General features: G+C 53.9%; 7 protein-coding genes across 7 annotated transcripts; 3 read left to right on the top strand and 4 right to left on the bottom strand.

Moving 5' to 3' along the window:
* Positions 1 to 2,303: 2,303 nt before the first annotated feature.
* COL26b_008233 (uncharacterized protein) lies at positions 2,304 to 3,416 on the top strand (the record flags this gene model as incomplete). The annotated part of the gene is made up of 1 exon (XM_053180997.1): positions 2,304 to 3,416. One exon carries the CDS (start codon positions 2,304 to 2,306, stop codon positions 3,414 to 3,416), a length of 1,113 nt encoding a protein of 370 aa, XP_053035013.1.
* A 2,475-nt stretch (positions 3,417 to 5,891) lies between these two features.
* Positions 5,892 to 8,327, bottom strand: COL26b_008232 (uncharacterized protein; the record flags this gene model as incomplete). The annotated part of the gene is made up of 2 exons (XM_053180996.1): positions 5,892 to 6,052; positions 6,119 to 8,327. 2 exons carry the CDS (start codon positions 8,325 to 8,327, stop codon positions 5,892 to 5,894), a joined length of 2,370 nt encoding a protein of 789 aa, XP_053035012.1.
* Positions 8,328 to 10,632: 2,305 nt separating this feature from the next.
* On the bottom strand, positions 10,633 to 12,515 carry COL26b_008231 (uncharacterized protein; the record flags this gene model as incomplete). Its single annotated transcript, XM_053180995.1, has 2 exons — positions 10,633 to 10,694; positions 10,880 to 12,515. The coding sequence occupies 2 exons, from the start codon at positions 12,513 to 12,515 to the stop codon at positions 10,633 to 10,635; spliced, it is 1,698 nt and encodes a 565-aa protein (XP_053035011.1).
* Positions 12,516 to 13,678: 1,163 nt separating this feature from the next.
* COL26b_008230 (uncharacterized protein) lies at positions 13,679 to 14,806 on the bottom strand (the record flags this gene model as incomplete). The annotated part of the gene is made up of 2 exons (XM_053180994.1): positions 13,679 to 14,424; positions 14,518 to 14,806. The coding sequence occupies 2 exons, from the start codon at positions 14,804 to 14,806 to the stop codon at positions 13,679 to 13,681; spliced, it is 1,035 nt and encodes a 344-aa protein (XP_053035010.1).
* A 2,075-nt stretch (positions 14,807 to 16,881) lies between these two features.
* COL26b_008229 (uncharacterized protein) lies at positions 16,882 to 18,032 on the top strand (the record flags this gene model as incomplete). Its single annotated transcript, XM_053180993.1, has 2 exons — positions 16,882 to 17,582; positions 17,642 to 18,032. The coding sequence occupies 2 exons, from the start codon at positions 16,882 to 16,884 to the stop codon at positions 18,030 to 18,032; spliced, it is 1,092 nt and encodes a 363-aa protein (XP_053035009.1).
* A 722-nt stretch (positions 18,033 to 18,754) lies between these two features.
* Positions 18,755 to 19,838, top strand: COL26b_008228 (uncharacterized protein; the record flags this gene model as incomplete). The annotated part of the gene is made up of 3 exons (XM_053180992.1): positions 18,755 to 18,768; positions 18,829 to 18,885; positions 18,950 to 19,838. 3 exons carry the CDS (start codon positions 18,755 to 18,757, stop codon positions 19,836 to 19,838), a joined length of 960 nt encoding a protein of 319 aa, XP_053035008.1.
* Positions 19,839 to 20,135: 297 nt separating this feature from the next.
* Positions 20,136 to 21,319, bottom strand: COL26b_008227 (uncharacterized protein; the record flags this gene model as incomplete). Its single annotated transcript, XM_053180991.1, has 2 exons — positions 20,136 to 20,333; positions 20,402 to 21,319. 2 exons carry the CDS (start codon positions 21,317 to 21,319, stop codon positions 20,136 to 20,138), a joined length of 1,116 nt encoding a protein of 371 aa, XP_053035007.1.
* Positions 21,320 to 22,331: the final 1,012 nt, after the last annotated feature.

The raw sequence follows: 22,331 nt of genomic DNA, 5'->3' as shown, positions 1-22,331 counted from the left end.
TTGATCTGCGCTGGGGGCCGGGGGCGGAGTTGGGACTGGATGGGATTGAGGGGAAACGCGGCTGGGCTTTGCTTTTTCTCGAAATCGCATCTCTCGTTGGTTGCTGCTAGTCTCATTCTGCGGGAGGCGAGGGGCGGGAAATGGGGTGCAGTTGACTTTATGCGAGGAGGCAATGCTATTCTTCTGTTGTGTGTCAAGATATTTCTGGTTTTGATGGGTTGATAGGCGCTGGTCTGTTGTGGGTGTGGTGCCGCAGGAGAAAGGGGTGCTATGCTGCGGTTGGTTGTTGTTCAACTCAAACAAGAGGGAAATTCGATGTAATGCATCCAACCATCAACGTCCGTCTGTGAGTGACATCGACAACAACGCCTCAATGCTTCACCATGTTCCCCTTGCCTAAACCCCCCTTAGCTAAGACGGGCAGGCACGAAAAAGACGGACGGGGGTCACGAAAGAGGACATGCGAGGGGCCGTGCATTGACTTGTGTTCTCAGCAGCAGCAGCAGCCGCAGCACCCAGTACTGGACGGATACAGAGTGACGCAGCAGCAGCGATCTTCGTTGCTGGGGAACAGGGTGGTCTCCTTTTTTAGTGGGGTCCGACTGGCTGGCCCTGCTGCGGCAGCCCGGAAGGACCTGGGAGGTGGTGGCCTCGCAGGGCTCGTGGTCCGCTGTGATTTGCCTGCCCAGCCGGTCGGGAGTCTGGCGTGAGGGTGGAGGGCAAGGCCTGGCGATGGCGGCAGTACCTGCACAAGTACATTAGTAGCGAAGTAAAGTGGTTGTGTTGTGCTAGACTGTTTTCGTAGCTGGGCAGTGTTGATTCCCCGACGCGGTGTGGTGGCTCCCGCCCATCCGCGTGTGAGTCTTAATTATGCCTGTGCTTTGCTTGTGCCTGGACCGGCTTCATTCGAATTGCTTGCAAGTGCACCGAAAAAAAAGGAAATGGAAAGGCATCCACTTTAGAACGAATCTGGGGGCCGCAGAAAAACATTGCCATTGAACCCGGCCTCGCTAACAAGGACTGGACACTGGACGCGCTGCAAGGAGAAACTGGAGCCTTTTCCTGTCGTGTCGTCTTCCTCTTTCTCTTCCATCCCATGCTCATAGCAGAGCGGCCCTTCTTTTACACTAATTTATCTGGGCTTTCCCCTTCTCGCTCGACCCTCCTTTCCCACCTCCTGTCAGAGGAAAATGACCTGACTGACGTAGCCTCCAAACACACAGCCCCGAGCAAGCAGAGACACACAAAACACACATACCCACGTTCGTCGGCTGTTTATTCCTAGGTGTCGTACCTACCTAGCTTGCAGTGTACGAAATACTACCTACCTACCTACCAGCCAGCCTTCCACTCCGTGATCAGGCCAGGCACCGAGCGGAGCGAGATTCTCGTTCTTCCCTGCATCGCATCGCCATTGCGCTGCTCTGCGCCTGCATCGCCTGCATTGCGCACCGAGGAACTTCGTCCCAAGCATCGCCCCGGACTTCCGCCCCAAGAAACGTCTGGAATCGCCATCGCTTGTCTTGTCCTGCTTGACGCAGAGCTGCAGCTCTCATTCCAACCCTCCAAAGAATCCCACGTCAGCCACCCCTCGTGCCCTCGAACGGCCGCCGCGACATCAGACGCACATGCTGCCCGCCGTTTTCGACCACTGAAGCGAACACACCCCCGATCCAAAAAAGACGAACGCGCTCCCCTCCCCCCCAAACTTTCCCATCCTCCCGTCTGCCGCAACCACCATCCGCTGCTACATACTTGAACCGCCTACCTACCGTACCTACCTTACTAGTACTACCACGCGCTACCCAACACCCAGCCCGCGAACTATCTTAACCTCGGCCAGCCTACCCGGACTACTCAACCTTAACAAGACGGACAATGAACGAGAGACATGCCCAGTAAACTCCAAAAACCACAGAAGCAACAGACGCAGCGCATCCCCTCTAATCCTCCCCAAGTCCCCGAATTCCAGGGCTTCATTCTCGGTAAGGGTCCCCGTCCTTCCCGCTGTTTGCTTGAAACCTCGCCCCGTCCGCCGCCAGTCCACCACTCCTGAAGACTCTCGATCGACGTCGCTTCCGTCCTTGCGCCACTACTTTCGACGGCCCGAGAGAGAGGGGGATACGCAAATCTCTGGGGAGAATTCTCCTTGGCTAACTTCTCCTCTCACCATAGACACCCGCAAAGCATCCTCAGCGAATCCTTCCTCGGCGACCACAACGACGACAGATACCCCGTTAAATGGTACACAGTCCAACCGCAGCCTTGCAACATCAACCGCCGGTGCTGCCCGCAACGTTAGCATGAGCACTCGCTTCGACGGGAACACCAGAATCCAGTCGACGAGCAGCCCCTCTCCGTCTCCCCGAGGCACCCAAAAGATGGTCCAGACCATCCGCACAGTACCCAGCTTCGAAGCCGCGAGCGACACGAGCTCCGACACCCACCACTCCCGCAACTCCGCCTTCTCATCCTCCGTAGACAGCAACGCCAGCGCCGTCAGCATGGCCTCCAACCACCAAGACAGAACGCCCCCGAGCGTGAAGCTAAAACAGGAATGGTCCAACGGCGACGCAACCCTCAAGCCGAGGGACGCCTCGCCCCCCGTCGACGACGACACCGCCGCCGCCGCCGAATCCCAAGGCGCCGGCTGGGACTCGACCATCGGCAAGGCGGGCCTGGGCAAGACGGGCCGCGTCATCAACAAGCTCGTCAGCGACAACGAGGCCCTCAAGCGCGACATCCAGATCGAGCGGTTACGGGCCGAGGAGGCGAAGCAGGCCGCCAAGCTCGTCGAGGACAAGATGGAGCGCTTGATCAGCGACTACGAGAGCCGCCTGCTCGAGGCGAGCGTCACCAAGACGCTGCTCAGCCGCAAGGAGCGCCAGGTGGAGACGCTCCAGGGGAACGTGGAGCTCGAGAAGAAGCGCACGGCGGACGCGCAGGCCAAGGAGCAGATGTGGCGCGACGAGATGGAGAAGATGCGGTCCAGCACGACGAAGCAGGTCGAGGACGCCAACACGCACGCCGCGCTGATGGAGGGGCGGTATAACGCTATCAGCTCGCACTGGAAGGACCAGGGCGACGAGGTGAAGCGCGCACATCTCAAGCTGCGTGCCGAGATTGCCGGGCTCGTCGAGGAGAGGAGGAGGGACGACGACAAGATCACGACGCTGAGGGACCTGTGCGACCAGCAGGACGGCAACATCAAGGAGCTGCAACGGCAGAAGGAGGACATGGAGAAGAAGTTTTCGGATTACAAGACGGAGCAAGAGGAGGCGTTGAAGAGCATCAAGACAAACGCGGCGGAGAGGGAAGCGGAGCAGGAGAGGTTGTTGGAAGAGACGAGATCGACGTTGGCGAAGTTGAAGTGGGCGTTGAGCGTAAAAGAGAACGTCAAGGACTTGTTGCAATGATCTCGGTCACGCTGCCTCCAGACGGCATAGGACCTTCCATGACCGCAGCCGGACCTCCTCTCATGCGATACCAGCTCCATCCCGTAACCTCCGGCCGGCTATACCCACATTTTCAATTTACCGTGATAAAACACGGACCACCCAGCACACGAGGAAAGATGTGCATACCGAACCACGCCGGCCATAGGCCATAGACCAGACCAGGCCTCGGATCAGAGAATTTCACTTTGTCTTTTCTTCTTCTTCTCTCGATCGACGGCACACTCCTAAGGAAACCGAGTCAAACACGACAGAATAGAAAAAACGAAACCCGGGACGGATGGCGGATAGGAAAACATTCCTTTTCTCACATTTCTGGATACAGAGACTTGGCTACCGCTCCTCGTTTCTCTCCATATCGGACGGAAGTGGAACCCAGGCATCGGAACCGCGAATAACTTACACAAAACGCACATTGGTCTGCACTTGATTGTCCACAAAAAAAGAGCATCAAGAAGAGAAAGATACTAGGGAAATCGGAGTTTAGGGGCGTTCTTGGGGAACGGGGGCGGCCGGATGCCAGGGAATGCATGAGATTTGCGTTCGCCCCTTGTTGGTGTCTACTTTGTTTCCCCCTTGCCCTCGAGGGTAGGATACTTGCTGAATGGGAGTATCGCCGCCGCATGGGGGGGCAAGGAGTGGGTAGACTTTGGATTGTGCGGGTTTCTTTTCTTTTTAAACTTCCTACGTCCGAGGACGGCGTGTTGGGGCATAGTTGAGACCATTGTCTTTTCAGAATCAAATCATATTGAACAAGTTGATGAAGTTGGGTGTGCGTGTTGAATGTGTCTTCGAGTTGTGTTGAGGTAGAGAGATGAGCCCTGGTGAAAGGCGGGCTGAGATCGCGGGGGGGCAAGTAGGTCATAAGTCGTGAAGACTCTGGCACGCATCTCAGTCTACCTATTTAAAGGCGGCTCCTCGTGTAAGTGCTCTTAACACAAGACGCAATGAGTTCAAGTCGTCAAACCGTTCCAGTAAATGTAACGGCCAAGTGCGTGTTCAGCTTCCAGACATGCGCGCCAGGCATCATGCCATCGTATCCTATGGGAGTGAAAGCTAATGTAACCAGTATGGTACTCATGTATTCCCAGTATACCAAGGCGACGATCAAGGACGACGGCAACGCAAATCAGACAGGCTTGCGGTGATTTTGAGTGGGTGTCGTCTAGGATGGCTGCTCAGATGCCTCTGAGATTGTAGCGCGGCATCACTTGCGTTCGTCGCAATGTCATAGACCACTACGTCGGATTCATTTGCTTCGGGTCCAACTTCAAAGATTCCCGGCCTTGACCTGTTTATATGCTAGTCCTTTTATCCCCTGCATTGGCCGGGTAGAAGAGCGTCGTGCACGACGTGGGTTCAAAGACTCAAGGTGAAGGTCCTTGGGCAATCTTCGAGTTTGGGAAGGTTTATATATTTCGAATGACAAATCTTGAGCAACCTGACAAGAGAATTGCATTGTAGGTAAATGTTGTGTTGCCGCATCCGGACTTTTCAGTTTCAGAGCCTAAGATATCCTGCCGGCACATCGATTCGCGTGATGTGAGCTGCACCTCAGTAGTTGAGTATCTGTCTCTACCGGAGCATTCAGCAACATGCACTCCTGGCTGGACAGCGACGTTGAAAGGTGCCAAGAGACCATGCAGCAGCTGGTGTAATTGAGAATGGGAACGGGCTCGAAATGTGAGACGCGACTCATCATCCGTGAGCTAGGCTTGCTCGAAACGTGCACGTACAAAGGCTTAATTTCTTGCCTCAGAAAAGTAGGTAGGGACCAGATGGGCAGTCATATAAATAGTTATTCGCCTGGTTAGTTGAGGGTGAAGACATGATACTTGAAAGCGCACCCTCCAATGTTTCCGTGACCCCTTTTCACTAACGACTGCGCATTGGTAGAGTCGACTAAACCTCCGGCCACCCGCCTGCTCGGGTTGGGAAAAGTATTAAGCTACTCAAAGACTCAAAGAATAACAATGTATGGGGAATCGAATCTTCTTCAGTTTGGTTCTTCAATTAGCATTTGAAAATGCACACCGCCCCCTGGAATCCGAACTCCCAATGACTTTCGGTTTGGAATAAGGGAACCGAAATATAGTCATCGTTCTCGCCGCTCATCCTCAGGGGTTCGTGAGTATTCCGCTGATATTCCGTTACGTGTTCAGGACATTGAGAGTATTGATACTGAGCGTTCTTTTTGGCAATGCCATGCAAACAGCGCGACATTGACTGGTCTTGCCCGTTGTGAAAGAGGTGGGGTGGTGTGGAGACAATTGCTGAAACAATATGGAGACGCTGGGCCATCTAGAGCCATCAATTTATACCATCAAGAAGCTTTGAACTGCAAAAGACCATGTAATTTTAACATTGTTTAATTCATTTCAATCTTGGTCTTTTTCTGCGCGTATGTCTCCACAACTCCACACCACCAGCATCAACTCATGACGCTGGCTCTGGACACGCCTTGTCGTAGTACTTGAACGGGCACTTCCCCTCTGGGTCAGCCGGCGCCTGGCTAACCATCTTCGGGGCGTTCTGGTCAAAGAATAGGCACACCTGGATGCTGTAGGTTCCTCTGTCTTCTTGTCCGATAGCCCAGGCTGTAATAGATGGTTAGTTCAAGATTCCTAGAAAACATTCTTCCAAAGGCAAGGGAGGAAACTCACATTTACAGTTGGCATTTCCCTCACAAGAACTGTGCGCGTACGGAATCCCCCCTTGGCAGCCAACCTGCCCTCCAATCTCTCCGCTCACACCATCCGGGACCTGCGCTCCGCAAACACCACAGCTTGGAGGTCCGGTGGCTGTTTCGGCAGGAGAAGTTACTGTAGTGGTGACCGGACCGCCGGTCGTCGGGCGACCTCCGTTGGGAATTCCCGAAGGTGCCGCTGAAGGTGCCGCTGTTGGCGCAGCCGTCGCTGGCGCGGACGAGGGCGCGAGAGAACAAGCAGGAAGCTGTCGACCTTCCAGGGCCCTTCTCATGACCCTGCTCTGTGCGCCGCTGCTGCCGCCCCCGTTCACGGAGCACGCTTGCTGCGAGCCCCAGAGGTTCCACGCCATGGACGGGTATCCCGCCTCGTGGGTGATGCGCGGGAACGAAGTTGCGCCGATGAGATCGCGCACGTCAGCGGCGACGCTGCCCACGCGGAAGCCTTTGTTGAAATCGGGGTGCGACATGAAGTAGGCCGCGATTCCGGCGACTTGCGGACCCGCAAAAGATGTGCCAGTCTCGAACTTCAGCCCGGCGAGGTTGGTCGAGCTTGCGCACCTCACGTTCTCGCCGACGGCCCAGGTGGTCAGAAGGTTGCCTTGTTGACTGAACCAGGACTTCTCGAGCCTTCTGCTGGTCGAGCCGACGACGATCACTGGGAACTTATCGGCGAACATTGCGGGATATTCGTTGACCTGGACTGTCTGGCCTGCAACACCGTTGTTACCCGAGGGACAGACAACGGGAATGTCCCACTCTTGGAGGGCCTGGAGGACCTCGCGAATGTAGTCGATGATGACCTGGTCTTCTTTCGGGTCTACAATCTCTACGCCGACAGAAATAGAGACAACAGCTTTCCCTCGAAGATCTTTGGCCATGATGTCTTTAGCGGCAGCCTGTAGGCCCTCGATGACGCCCCAAGGATCCGCGTCAATTCGAACAGTAACCAGGCCGGCGCGTTTGGCAGTGCCTACTCCCTGGCCGACTATCTTGGAAGCTGCGCAGGTTCCGTGGTCCGCATCCGCAACGCGATTTTCCTTGTCGAGGTTCACTTCAATAGTTTCTCGCCTAGCCTTGGAATCCGTCTTGAACTCGTCGTGGTCCATGGCAAACGGCCCGATGTCGATGTGATATACCGTGATTCCCTCGCCAGCAGGATCCTCGTAGAAGAAGTTTTCCAGGATACCGTTGGTCTGGGGTGGTGTAGACAGAGTTCGAAGATCGAGGATTTTGTTCTTAGCCGTGGGCAATTGCGTGTAGTCCGCTCTCTTCGCCAATGGCGCGGTACTGGTCCCTGACGGAGACGGTCCCAGAGCCGGCTCGACCTCCGGATCCTTGTCCTCAGGGTCTGGCGTCGGGTCTTTTTCAGCGGCGCCCTTCTGATACAGAATTGTGTCAACAACGACACGATCAGCCTTCACCTTATCGAGTTGGTCCGGCCTGAGCTTCGTGCGCCACATGTAGGCAATGCCATTCTCATCTACAATAGAATTGAGTGGCTGATCACCAACGATGGTCTTGAGGGTGTTGCCAAAACCGTCTGCGTCTGCCTTCGTGGTGTTCCTGTTGACGAAGATCATGTATTCGGCGGCCGTACCAGTGGGGGCGGCTGATGAGGTGGTCGGGCTTCCTGAAGTTGAGGCAGGTACACTTGAACTGGGCGCATTAGAGGGTGCCTCCGAAGGCGTCTGTTGCTCTGGATTCTTGGTCGCCTCGTTCCCTGGGTCGTCTGGGTTCTCTGGGTTTTGTGCAGTCGATCCAGCTGTGATGGCAGCCCCAGCGGGGACAGCTGTCGTAACGCCATTCAGGGTGAAGAAGCCGCCGCCGGCACCACCGACTACGAGGACTCCCGCAGCCACGGCAATGGTCTCGCCATTGCTGACGGTGACGGTGCTTGGAGGCGCGGACGATGTTCTCGAGGGTGCTGATGAGGATGCTCGTGTTGGGGTGGCAGGGGGAAGCGTGGGTGGTGGGGAGGAAGAGATTCTAGACTGGGGGGCAGAGGAAGGGACCAACGAGCTGGAGGGTGGTAGCGAAGACCGCGGTGGAGCAGAGGTCTGATTACGCCAGCTTGTTGTCCCAAACCTCGAAGCGGGCACTTCCTGGCAGCAGCATACTGAAATGAGTGTAAGTAAAAGAGTGATGAAGAAGCGAATGGAGGTCATGCTGAAAGCAGAAGGCTGGTATTAACAAAAGAATGTCTGGTGAGGCCGATGGTGCTCGGGACTGGGAATACGAAGATGGGATGGACCTGATCTTTTAATGCCCGCACGCGACGAACATATCGTGAAGCTAAGGCGTCCAGAACGCCTTTACAGCCATGATTTGATAGACAACAGTCTCCTAACATTGTACTGAGCAATTGCCGTTGTGAATCGTTACTATGTGGGATACCGGTCACCAAGTCATTGACGGTTTCCATTGAATTGCATGAAAAGCCAACTTATTCGTGAACTTGCCCATTGAGATCACCAGGTGTCAAATGCACCGCCTCTTATTAAACCTTAAACCTGTCAAATCTAACAGTCGCTTTTTTGGGTGACAAGCTGCGGACCAAAATGCCGATGGTCGGGCGTCACGACCATCGCCGACCTGCCAAGAGCACGTCGGCTAGGCTGATTGCCACGTGGGAATGGGCCCCAAGCCCTACATACGGCAAGATGAAACCAGTAGAGGGCCTAGTACGCAGCCCAAATAGCAATAACACAAGAAATTATACGTACAAATGGGGCTTCTCACACTGAGGAGCGGCTTCAGGTAAAGAGCAAGCAACGGCTTGAGAATCTCGTGGCCGGCCTGACAGACCGGCTAGTGTCCCCCAAGGTCAAATTATTTTTTATCCAAGATTGTACTTCTCTAATAAACCTAGAACAGCCGGACATGCGAGGCCTTGGGACTTTCAGGCCGGCATCGTTGTCTCGAGGGGTCCCTCGTAACCTGGAACTCGGGGGCCGCTGACCTAAGACTGTCTTGATAAGGAAAGCAGCAGCGTGGAAATCATACTCGCCATTGATACGGTGCGTCAGCCATAAATACGCGGAAGCGATGCTTCTGCGCGGAGTTAAGATCCGGTGTGCTTACGCCGGGACGATACCGAAAGCGGCGCCACTAGCGCCGCTGCCGACTTATCCGTATCAACCCTTCGTTTCTCTTACCGCTCCCAAAAATAAAGATGCTCGAGTAATTCATGCATCCGAAAACGACGCAGGGTTCTTATCTCAATAGCTGGTTGATATCGAAATTCGTTGAACTGGCCCAATGAAATGCCTCGTTCAGTCCCCGCGAACTACGACTAGTGGGGACTTACTATGTAGAACGAGAGGAGCGTAAGAGAAAAGCGGGAAAGTTCAGATTTAATGGCCAATCGTACCTAGTAAGCTAGAGCCTTATATAATCCATTAAGCCAGCAACTTCAAAAAGTTCCCATGGTATGAAACGGCCTTGGCATCTGAACATACCGGTTACGTTTTCGTCGCTAAAGCGGTACAGCTTGGACAAGAACGGTAGCTTATTCCGTTTGATTCTCCCGTTCCTTCTTATATCGCTTCCATAAGCGCTTGGTCAACATCATGACCATGTTCAACAACGACCCCTCCGAATCCCAGTTGCCTAATTGACATGGTATCTGGCTCGTCTGCCTGTTCTGTCGACCCGAAAGCCTCCTCGAGCGCACTACAGTGTAAGTCGAGCCGCGCATCCGCCGAAGTAAAGAACGAGTCACCGAAAACATATTTAGGAATACTACGTTCCCCAGCCTCTGTTTCCTCTCATATTCTGCCCGATTTTCGTGACAACGTCGGCCTCGGCCTCGGCATGGAACTTCCGGGCTTCAGCGCTTATATAAGCTAGAAACAGGCACATAATCCGCCTGAAACGGCCTAAAACCGGGGCCGACCTCCGTGACTTGAACACACCGCGCGGGCGGCTGGTCTGTGGGGAAACACCAATGTAGGTACAGTAGACATGTACCCTGTCCACAACACTGTTCAGGGGGTGCTTGAAGCTTAGCTTTGACGAACCCTCTCAGCTCTCCCTCACCCTACCTACTTTAGGCACGTCTGTATGAATTGGATGGTAATCTGTAAGTTCACATAGAGTTTCAAACCATACCGCAGCGCAAGGCTTGCTTGAAGCCTGCTTGAGAGCATCCGCGGAAACCTCAAAACTGACGACAACACCATCTTTGCTTTAAGGAATAGGCTTGTTGACGTGCACCCATGGAGAGTGGTACCAAGTCTGGGGCTTGACGTTCTTCTTGACCATGGCACAGGCGTTCATAGGATATGAGGTATGCGAGTCTTCAATGGAACATGTCAACGGTCTACTGTCACCTATGATTTCAATTCAGGGCAGTCGAAATGTGACTTTACAGGTCGAACTGCACTCTGGGTATTTCCCCATTTGAGTTGGAAAATACGAGAAAAGCGAGTTTCTGAACTGATGTATTTATGTACAACTTCGTCTAAAAATTTACAAGAAGGCGCCATTAAACATGAACTCTTTAAGGCGCAGGGCAAGATTTGTCGTGGTATCTGAAAGGGCATTTGCCCTCTGGGTCCGGTGGCGCTTGGCTAACAATTTCCGTTGCAGATTGGGTAAAGAGAAGGCAGACAGGGACGGCGTATGTGCCACTGTTGTCACTGCCATAGGCCCATGCTGCGATCTCCAGTCAGCATATTTTCAGCGTGGTATTGTGGACAAAACAAGCAAAACTTACATTTGCAGTCAGGGTTGGCCTCGCACGAACTCTGCGCATATTCGGCACCGTCGCAGTCAACTTGCCCTCCCAGGTTGCTAGCGTTCTCGCTATCAAGCATGGCACCACACAAGTTACACGTTCCCGGTGCGGCGGTCGCCGTTTCTGTAAGTGACGTTGTTGTCGTTGTGGGACCATCAGCTGCAGACACTGGAGGGTTGACAGCAGTCGCCGTCGGGGCCGCAGAAGCGACGGGCTTCGGCGCATACGCACACGCCTGGTTGAGGTCGCGCCTCATGGCTCGCTTGGCTCTCCTTCCGTTTGTGCTGCCGCTGCCCGAGTCGGAACACGATTCGGCGAGGTCGTACCCGTTCCAGGCGATGGGAGGGTATCCGGCCTCAGCGACACGCGGGTATGAAAGAGCACCCGTCATGTTGCGGAGTATCTCAGCAATTGAGCCTGCCGACAAGTCACGGGCAAAGTCAGGATGGGACATCCAATACGCCAGCATTCCTGCGATCTGAGGCGTGGCAAAAGAGGTGCCCGAGTGTGTCGCGAGACTGGTCGCTTCGAGGGATTCAGCGCACATGACATCGGCGCCGATGGCATACGTTGTTACGAGGTTGCCACGTTGGCTAAACGCAGAAATTCCAAAGTCCTTATCGGCTGAACCGACCACGATGACGGGCAGCTCCTTCGCCAGAACTGCCGGCAACTTGTGAGGCTCCTCGATGCCATCTTGGAACTTGTTTCCAGCTCCAGTCACGACAGGAACATCCAACTTGATCAGAGATTGGATGATGCTTCGCATTGAGGTCGTGTAGGCAGCGCTGGGCGCAGTCGTGAGAATCGATACCGAGATGACGGCCTTGCCCTGCAGTCCCTTCCCTCTGATCTCGTCGGCGGCGGCCTGGAGTCCACGGAGCAGACCGAACTCGGTGAAGTCGATGCGAACTCCGACTAAACTTGCCCGCTTTGCCGCCCCGGATGTGTCACCGACAGTCTTGGAAGCAATGCATGTCCCGTACTGGCGATCTTGAAGATCCAATTCCTTCCCTCTGGCGAGGTCCAACTCACGGCGGGTGATACTGGCATCGGAAGAGCGGAGCTCCTCATGTTGCAAGTCAAACGGGCCGGTGTCGACGACATACACGGTAATTCCCTGGCCGGCAACATCATCATATCGGTAGTTAGGGAGCGACTCCTTTTCTCTCGGCGGCGTCGAAAGCGTTCGCAGGTCGAAGATGTTATTTTTGGCGATCGGGATCTGTGTGACCTCGGCACGCTTTTGCTGGGTGGCCGACGGCTGCGCCCTATCCGGCTCCCAGTCGTCGCGGGTGAGAGGGTTGTTGATATCGGCCTCGGCGACAACGCGGTCGCCTTTGACCGTTGCAAGCTGATCGGGAGTGAGGCTTGCGCGCCAGACGAAGGGGATGCCAATGTCATTGGCAATGATGTCCCTGTTTTCTTCACCTACAAGGCCTGCGAGTGTATTTCCGAAGCCATCGCCGTCGGCCTTGTTAGTACCTTCCTTGGCATATATTATGTAGTCCGCGCTTGTGCCGCTTGGAACTGCGGACGGTGCTGGTTCGGACGTTTGGGAGTAACACACTGAAACGAGGGCGAGAAAAAGAGTGACTGATTGAAAACGGTACATAATGAGAGAAACGGCTGGAAACCTAGCCTGCGAAAGAACGAATGTTCGGCGTTAGTGGATACACTGACTTGACCGCGAGCGGTTCATGTGCCGCGCACCCGCGCGAGCGAGATCAGACGAACTAAATATCGTATCTTCACCGGTCTATCCTCTAGTCATGATTCATTTGGATGAACATCATTCGTTTTGCATATATTTGCCAATATGAGAGGCCATGTGGAGTCCGCATGCTCTACTGAGTCTTGAGTGATTCCGAGTCATGGATCTGCGTTGAGCAGGTCTATTTTTGACGCCCGCATTGTTTAGATGGGTGCAACCTTCAAGGGGCAGCCCTTCAAACCTTAAATTTGACGGCGGGCATGTCCGTGACGTATCATATAAGGCAGACACACCTTATTTTCGAAGTAATAAGTGGCTTAGATCTAGCCCCTTGTGTTATTGATGCTCTTGGCTCTCTTATCAAAGCTTGGAAAATGCTGTTTGAATTGCCCACCTACTTACAGTAAGACCATGTCTTATCCGACCTTTGATGACATCATATTTAGTTTCGTTCACTTACATCCAGCGAGTGAAAGTATCGATAATAATGCTAGAAATAGCTTGTCTGAGATGCTCTCAGTTGAGGAGATCATCAATTACTTTATAAGTAGCTTACCCCAGAACATGACCTGTAGCAATCAGAAATCCGTCAGTATTCTGAGGTAACGTATATCACTAATTGAAGATGTCGTTCTATTCATGATTGTAGTTTTAACTACTGACAGTTGAGAAATGCTGACAGACTCGCTTGTCAAACGCTGACATCTTTTCGTCTCGATGGGATGAACTTTGAAACGTGTTGCACTCAAAAGTTTTCCGGCTGCGTTAGTTCTTGAATCTCAAATCGCTACAGGACGAGAAACTCATCTCAAATCTAGACGCCTAGTCCGCTGCTCTAGGGGCTATGGGAGAATCTTGGTAGGTCAGGATCTTAACACCTTTGTTGAAACATAAAAAAGGGCAGTCTCTGTAGGTGCGCATTCCACAATATGCTCACACTCTGGCGTGGTCAGGAAACACAGCTTAAAAACAACCTCGAAACTAGATTAAAAGAGTCGAATGGTTTTCCCCTTTTTCATGGTTCATTATTTGAATTTGCTACTTAATACGCACTTCTTCGTCATCTAAGAGAAAAGCTTCGCTAGTCCGTCGACGCCGATATTCCCGCCACTCAGCACGAGGCCGACATCCCAGCCCTTCTCACCAGCCTCTTCCTCAACCATAGCTCTGAACTCTTCGTTGAATAGTGCAACAGCCAGTGGTACGGCGGCAGCCGGCTCAACCACCAACTTCAGCCGTTCCAGGATAAGCTTTGTAGCCTCCAAGATTTCCGCTTCGGAAACCGCATACATGCCGCTGACCAACCTCCTCTCATAGATAATACCCCAAGGCCTCGCCCCAACGACGCCGATCAAACCGTCCGCAATTGTTCTGGTACTGACCTCAGTCACTCTCTTTCCTGAATAGTAGCCTCTACGCCCGTCATCAGCACCCTCAAACTCAGGCTCAGCCCCAAAAACCTTCACTCCTGTTCCCTCGCAGCTCAATGCCACGCCAGAAAGAAGACCGCCGCCACTGCATGGCGTGATGACGGCATCGAGGCTCTCGATCTGGTCCTGCATCTCCAAGCCAACGGTTGCTTGACCGAGAATCACGTCCGGATGGTCAAACGGCGGAACGAGACGAGCGCCTGTTTCCGAGACAATCTTGGCCGCGACAGCTTCACGGTCTTTGGGGCCACAGACGACAACATTAGCGCCGTATCCTTTGGTGGCGTCGATTTTGTAAGGGCGAGTGGTGCTTGGCATCACAATGTGCGCTGTGATGCCATTTTCTCTGGCTGCCAGTGCCAATGCTTGTACATGGTTTCCTGCAAAATATTGTCAGCTTCTAGTCCAAGGGCCTAAGTGGCTGTTCTCAATTTCACCTGCACTGAATCCAACGACTCCTTTGGTCTTCCCACCATTTTCAAGCCACCCGGGCTCCTTTTTGAGTCTCTCAATGGCATGAAATGCTCCTCTAGCTTTGAAGGCGCCTATGCGCTGTATATTTTCGCACTTGAACCAGAGTCTAATGACAGGTTTGGCAGGCTTTCTGTCACCGAGGGTAGAAGATGCCCTCGGCGTGGACGCCATTTGGCTGAGAGTCTTGTTTGTGAGGACCGGAGTTTTGTGAACATGAGTCTGGATGAGCTTTCGTGCTTCAAAGACCGATTCTCTGGTCAAGGGCGGACATGTTGTGAGACTCGCCATGGTTTCTCCCGATTTTTATATCAAGCTGAAAATGATTAACCTTGAGTCGAGCGTTCTCAAGAATCCGTGAGCGACTTCATATGTAGCGCTTCACTTGTATTAATTGAAGTCTGAAGACCTTTGCGGCTGACGGTCTTTGTACAGTTTTGGCCGAGGTAATATTAATATGGAGTATTATACAAGATGCTCATGTTGAGATGAACGAGTCAATTCAAGCTTGCACCCTGCGGTGTTCGGCTGCAATGCCCGAGGTGAACCTTATTGCCGCCTCGGCATAAATGAAGATGACGCCGGTAAATCGGCGGAGAGTGAAGCAAAACACCGAGGGAAACATTCCGATACCGCTCAATAATATTCCCAACTCATAGATGATACTCTCACTGAATAGCAAGTTACAAGCCTATTTCGAGAAAGACAAATATACCGGAACCCGCATCCGAAAGCGGCCAGTTCAGTCATTTGAAATATTCTCAACTATCGTTATTTAGGGCAAAACAAGTCAAGATTTCGCTCGCAATTCTTCATCATTCACGACATTATCGTATCAACAGATAACATGGCCGGCAATGGCGACGCAGTCATTCTCCCAACAGGCACCGTCACTGGCCTTGCCAACTATCCCCGCGGACGCTTGGCGCCCACCACAAGTCATCGAACACTGTACATTTCAGGGACCTCTTCCAGGCGCCCAGATGGGACTTTCGACGGCGTCGAAACAAGAAGCGACGGCACTCACGTGTTGGACGTACGAAAACAGACAGCCGCAATCCTCCGCAACATAGAAGAGGTAATCAAGCATGCCACTGCAAACAAAGGCGGCCTCGGAAACGTCATTGACGCGACGATATTCCTGGTGGATATGGAGAGGGATTACTCCGGGATGAACGCCGTATGGAATGAGTTTTATCCAAATGGTGAGGAGGCTCCGGCTCGGACGACCATTGGGGTGAGAGAGTTGCCAAGTCCAAAGCTGGTTGTGGAGGTTAAGTGCACTGCTATTGCAGAAACAATGGAGTAGGAAGGCAAGTGTGTTGTCGCTTCAACTCCAGATCATCGTATCATGGGCCAACAACTGAATCCATGCCGTTGTCCATGTTGTTGGATCAGGGTGGGGGGTGTTAAGCTGTTGCCTGGGATCCTGTAGGAATTTACCAATGTACGCATCACTTCGTTGAATTCGCTATTATTGCAACGAACCCAACGTTAAGCATCACATTGACTAGCCTCGGTTGCTCCCGAATTCGCCGTTTCTCTGCATTGAGATTAAAGTCAGACCGCATTTTTGGGTTGTCAATCTTGAAGCTGCAATAGTCCGAGGGGGCCGCTTTGAGGCGGAGTAGTTGTAACCCACCACATGGGTCCCAGGGTCACGATCCTTCGGAGTCGCAAATGGGACTTTGGTGAAGCTGCCTTGGTTGTTTTTTCTGTGGGTCCATGGGATCGGAAGACAACGAACAGTTAAATAGGGTGCATTCTAAGCACCGTGTTGTGTGATGCTGCCTCGTCAAATATAACTTTTGAGAGAATCTCAAGTAGAGTCTGTGTCGCAGCTTGAATCTGAGATCTGCCGTGATAGATGTCAGTACCCAAGTAGACTTGCAGCGGTTGAACGCCATTCTCCTGATTTTTCAAGGGATTCTGAGGAAGCAAAATCATACCATGTTGTCAATGTGGTCGTGCCTAACTAAGAATTGCGTGCGGTAAGTCGTAAAAGCGAAAAACAGGGGTGCTTTCAGCGAAGGATCCGGACATGGCCTCCGCCCAGCACGAACCCCAGAAAAAGATGACAGCTCGATGGTCTGGCCCTGGCAAGTTTCCCAATTCAGAATATTTTACCCGCTCCCCTGTCAGGCAGCCAAATTACGAGCCCAGGGAGACTGCATCGCCAACCTTGCTCAAGGCTGGAGCAAAACAACCACGATGGCACCGGTACATGCCGTCAGACTGCTGTACCAGGCGTCTCGTAAGATAGGGCGTTGAGAAGATGCAATACATAAAGAAGCACATCCAGACTCGAGGCTGGTGATCCCGACTGCTTCGTCACTCTCGAGTCCTCAACCTCCCAGTCAATCATAATGTTTAACCTCACCAAGACCCTTGTCGCCACTCTGGCTCTCGTCGGCCTCGGAGCCAGCAGCCCGGTCTCCCTGGACAAGCGCCTGCCCGGCCGCGTCGTCAAAGCCGGCGAGCCCGTAGTCATCGATACCAACAGTCACTATCTCCGCGTCAGCTTCATGAACGACGGCAGCTTGATCGGAGGCTATGGCGCAACCGAAGGCGACACGAAGATAATGCGAGTCGTCAAGTCTACCGACGGCGCGCAGTCGTGGCAGCACATTGGCGAAGTCTTCCGCGGCGCAGTTGCCAAGCACGACATGGACAACGCGTTCCCTCTCCAGCTGCCCAGCGGCCGAATCCTGTACGCCTACCGCAACCACGACCGCACCGGAGCGGACCTGCACTACACCTACTTCCGCATTTCCGTCTCCTACTCCGACGATGGCGGCAAGAACTTCAAGTACCTTTCCACCGTCGAGGAGCATGTCCCCAGTGGTGTCAACGGACTATGGGAGCCCTTCCTCCGTATCGCCAAGGACGGCACTCTGCAGTGTTACTACTCTGCCGAGAACTCGGCTGATGACCAGGACAACTTCATGAAGTACTCCAAGGATGGAGGCCAGACTTGGTCCAGCTGGGTCAAGGTCTCTGGTGGAGACCGTCTTTCTCGTGATGGCATGGTTGGTGTTGCGCCCATCGACAACAACGGAAACCTGATGTAAGTTCTCTTCTGGATATGCATGCTTTGGCACATAAACTAACAGAAACCACACGCAGTGCCGTGTTTGAGCACACAAGAGAGGGCAGATTCAACGTCGACTATGTCCTTTCTCATGACGACGGCTACAGCTGGGGAGAGCGTGGAAGCTTGTACACTGCCCGTGATGGCAAGCTCTCTGGTGCCCCTCAGGTCTACAATGTGTGGGGCACGTTGGTGGCTAGTTTCATGACCAACGAGGACGTCGATGTCGGAAAGGGGTACAACAATGGTCAAATGAAGGTCATTACAAGTACCGATCAAGGCAAGACATGGAGCGCCAGCGTTGTCACGGGCGAGGCTGAAGCTCACTGGCCTGGAGTCTTCAACCTCGACCCTACGCACTTCTTGGCTCTGTACTCGAGAGAGGGTCTCGGTCTTGTGAGTCAGAAGTATGAGCTAGTGAACTAGATCGTATGGCTTTGAGAACCAATGATGAATTCGATGTACATATTCAAAGGTCGCGCACACATGATATCAAAGAGCAAAAATACGGAAAAAGGGGGAACATTGGCTACGGGGTATTGAACTTGCACCAAGACTGTGTTTGTGTGGTTTTGCCAGAAGTGAGTCCCCACAAGTTGGTAAAGGGTTACTGTTTATTGACACAAACAAGCTCTCAAGGTATTATGATTAATAAATTGATCTACCTTTGCAACGCATGACCAACCACTCAAACAACCTGAATCAAGTGATTATCTGAGTCAACATGCTTACAGTGGCTTAATCTACACGTTGTTCACTGCATTGAATGTTAGTAACGTTTTGGACGGGCGTCATACAATAAATTTGGGAAATTGAAAAGAAGACAATCAAAATAATATTTCAAACGACGAATCAATGCCAGAGAGGCAATTTCTGATCGTAGTACTAGACATCGCACTTAATGCTCATAGTTGCTGTATCTGAAAAGCTTCGCGAGGGTGTAAGTGAGGACCCACCGCTCATTCGGCTGCCGAGCGGCGCCAGCTGGCAGCGACAAAGCTGATCCGAGGTGCACCGATAAGATAAGATAAACTCTCCAATGAAGATAAGCAATTTTTTTGACGGCAACTCCAGTTGAAGTCCCAGATCCAGTCGCATCCCAGCCACATGCAAAACACCCGACGGACGACTCTTCGACCAACGGCACAATGCTTCGTCAAATGTGAGTCGCAACCACCCGAATCGAGCACTCGCCATCAAACGATCTAACAATCTTTTACAGAAAGCCCCGTAACGCTCGCTCAAAGCGCGCGCTCGAGAAGCGCGAGGCCAAGACCCAGTACGTCCTCTTCGTTCGCTCGACCTCGACCTCCTCCCGCAAGCTAATCACCGCCGCCATACAGAGAGAACCCCAAGACAGCCCTCTTCCTCCGCGGAACGTCGTGCTCGCAGGTCACCCAAGATGCCCTCAACGAGCTCTACCAGCTCCGCCAGCCCCTCGCGAAGCGCTTCGTGAAGAAGAACGACATCCACCCCTTCGACAACGCCGACTCGATCGAGTTCTTCTCCGAGAAGAACGACACCTCCATCGTCGTCTTCGGGCACACCTCCAAGAAGAGGCCCCACGCCATCACCTTCATCCGCACCTTCGGCCACAAGGTGCTCGACATGCTCGAGCTCTACCTCGACCCGGAGTCCTTCCGCACGCTTGCCCAGTTCAAGGGCAAGAAGGTGCCCATCGGCCTCAAGCCCATGCTCAACTTCTCCGGCACCGCCTGGGACAGCCCCATCGCCAACGAGTACACCCACGCGCGCTCCTTCTTCATCGACTTCTTCCGCGGCGAGCAGACGGACAAGATCGACGTCGAGGGCCTGCAGTGGATCGTCTCCATCACCGCCGACGAGCCCGCCGACGGCAACGACAAGCCCGCCATCCGCCTGCGCTGCTACACCATCAGCACGAAGCGCAGCGGCCAGAAGGCGCCCCGCGTCGAGGTCAACGAGATCGGCCCCCGCATGGACTTCCGCGTCGGACGCCAGCGCGAGCCCGACGAGGCGATGCTTAAGGAGGCCATGAAGAAGCCGCGCGGCACCGAGGAGCGCACCAAGAAGAACATCACCACCGACAGCATGGGTGACAAGATGGGACGTATCCACGTCGGCCGCCAGGACCTGAGCGAGCTGCAGACTCGCAAGATGAAGGGTCTCAAGCGCAGCAGGGACGTTGCGGACGACAACGAGAGAGACGACGACGTCGAGGTGGAGGAGCCCAAGAAGAGCCGCAAGGCGTAATGGACGTTGTTGGACGTAATACATGTGTTGGAGAGGTTTTGGACCAAAAAAGAGTGGTGGGAGAGATGCGGCGGAAGACCACTCACCGGCGTTTAATTATTGTTTTGGTCAGGAGGCATTCGTTCCCACGGTCGGAGTTTTGAGCTTCTTTCAGCAGATGGTCGGCAGATTACAAAAGCAGGAACAGAGTCAAAAGCATTTCAGGACCCCATTTCGAACTGGATTGGATAAAGTGATGAACGGGGAGGGCAGCCTTGAGGCGGCCTCCCTACATATGTTACGCTGCTTGGTCCATCCTCACAGCTTCAGATCTGATACCCTCCACACAAGCCTCTCACCCGAAGGATCTCTCGCTCGAAGAAGCTCAATGGCCTTTTGAGCACGCTCCAGCATGGTTGGGCCCTCGACAATCTTCTGCCTGTTTGGCTTGATGATGCCCTCCTCAAGCAATGTGGGAACAATCTCCCTCTGCATCTTCTCCTTGAAGAACTCGTTCTGTGTCCAAAGTTAGCACCTATTTCCACATCGTGTTGCAAAGAAAGGTTGCAAAGAAAGAAACTTACCTCTAGGTAAAAATGCGTCCGGACTCCCCTCACCTCGACGCCCGCAGCCCACTCGCCGACAAGCACCTTGCTCACATCCATCTCATACTCGGGTTCAATCTCCTCCGTCGCATCTCGCACGATGACAGGCAGCATAACCGCAACCTTGGTCCCCCTCCCCGCAATCTTCGTCAACGGCCTCAGCGTACCCTCAACAGACCCAATACAGTCCAGCACGAACGGCACCCCCTCCTCCCCGACCACCCCCAAAATCTTCCTCGCCACATCGCCGTCCCGGTAGCTAAAAGTCTCCCTGGCGCCGATGCTCCTCAGATACGCATGGTGCTTCTCGCTCGCAACGGCAATCACGTTCCCGTACCCCCAGTGCCGCAGCACCTGCACCGCGTACACCCCAACGCTGCTCGCGGCCCCCCACACAACCACCGCCGCCTCTCCCTTCCCCCCCGGCGGCGTCCACCCCGCCGGCTTCGGCCACGGCAGCTCCAGCCCCAGATCCGCCGTCGCCGCGTGAAACACGGTGATCAGGTTCGTCGGCACCGTCACGGCCTCCTGCGGCGTGACGTTCCCCGGCAGCTTCGAGACGAGGTACTCCGGCACCGTCGCGAACTCCTGGTGCGCCTTCTCGCGGGGCAGGTGGAACGCGAACGCGAATACCTGGTCGCCGGCCCGCAGACGGCCATCGCCCCCGGGGCCGACCGCGACGACGGTGCCCGCCGCGCCGCCGCCCATCACCTCCGGGTACGTGCAGAGCAGGCCGCCGTCGGCGCGGTGCAGGTCGAGCGGGCTGGAGGCGGTCCACTCGTTGTGGATGAGAACCTCGCCCGGGCCGGGGGGCTCGGTGGCGCGGTCGAGGAGGATCAGGGGCGCGCGTTTGGCGGGCGTGGCGACCGCTTTGTGCGTCTTTGGGATGGTTACCATTTTTGGCTAAAGAACGGCAAACTTTGGGAGAGGATGTATAAGCTTGTTGGGTTATGATGTAAGGGCCGTCTGATGTTTAACGGGGGTTGATGCGTTACGTGTGGCTTGCCATGTCGTCGACCTCGGGGGCTTGAATCCATTTTGTACTTGTATTTCGATGCAACGAACATGTCCGGGATGCCAATTGTCGAAGTGTACTCATGATCGAGTATTCCCGCGGACGTTGATGCTGAATAATTTCCGGGTGAGATGAAGTCCTTCGGCGCCGAGAGATGTCGTGATTGCTAAGCTAGACGGCGTGCCGTACCACAGCCGGCGCCCCGGTCTTATTCCCGTGTCCCTCCGCCGCTCAGACTTTGTTGATCCGAGAATAGATTCATTTGGCAGAAATGTTTCAGGAACATGGGATAGACATGAACCGCGCAATGGCTTCTTGCAGAATTGAGTTTGCTTACGTCAATTTCTATGCATAGTGACCGTTGGGTTCAGCCTCGATGAGTTGGTTCGGGGTCGCGACGTACTTTGCTCATCTCTTCCATGCACCGCATCTGATACCGAGATTGCCTAGAGTGGAAGTCTTGCTCAAAAAGGGCAACGTCAAAAAGACGAAACTTCTTGTCGGGGTAATTACGCGGCCTCAGCATGCCATTTTTCACGTTGGTAGTTCCTTCATGCTGGACTTCTGCACGAGGTCGCGTTCCGCCGTGGCAGCGAGCATGCATACAGCGGGCATTCAGAGCCAGGACTGAACATGCATCAACATTTCGAGGCCACTTCCCGTAATTTAGATGTTTCTGACTGGTAAGGCTATGAGGCGAACGTATGTACCTACCTTACACATCTCCGCCGGTGGATGGGATGCATCCATCGCTCGCCGCTCCGGTCGCCCCACTCAACCGGGCCTCCAGGACCGGACGGCAAAAATGGAGCCCATTGGGGGCCCGGTTCCCTGCGCCGTCAGTAGAACCGAGAAATGCAGCGTTGCCACTTATCAAGTGCAAGTGATACACTC

This window comes from Colletotrichum chrysophilum (genome assembly GCF_026319265.1).
Source record: "Colletotrichum chrysophilum strain AFK26 chromosome Unknown scaffold_71, whole genome shotgun sequence".
NCBI lineage: Eukaryota > Fungi > Ascomycota > Sordariomycetes > Glomerellales > Glomerellaceae > Colletotrichum > Colletotrichum chrysophilum.
The sequence above is the reverse complement of the archived record's forward strand: the minus strand, read 5'-3'. Positions and strand labels throughout refer to the sequence as shown.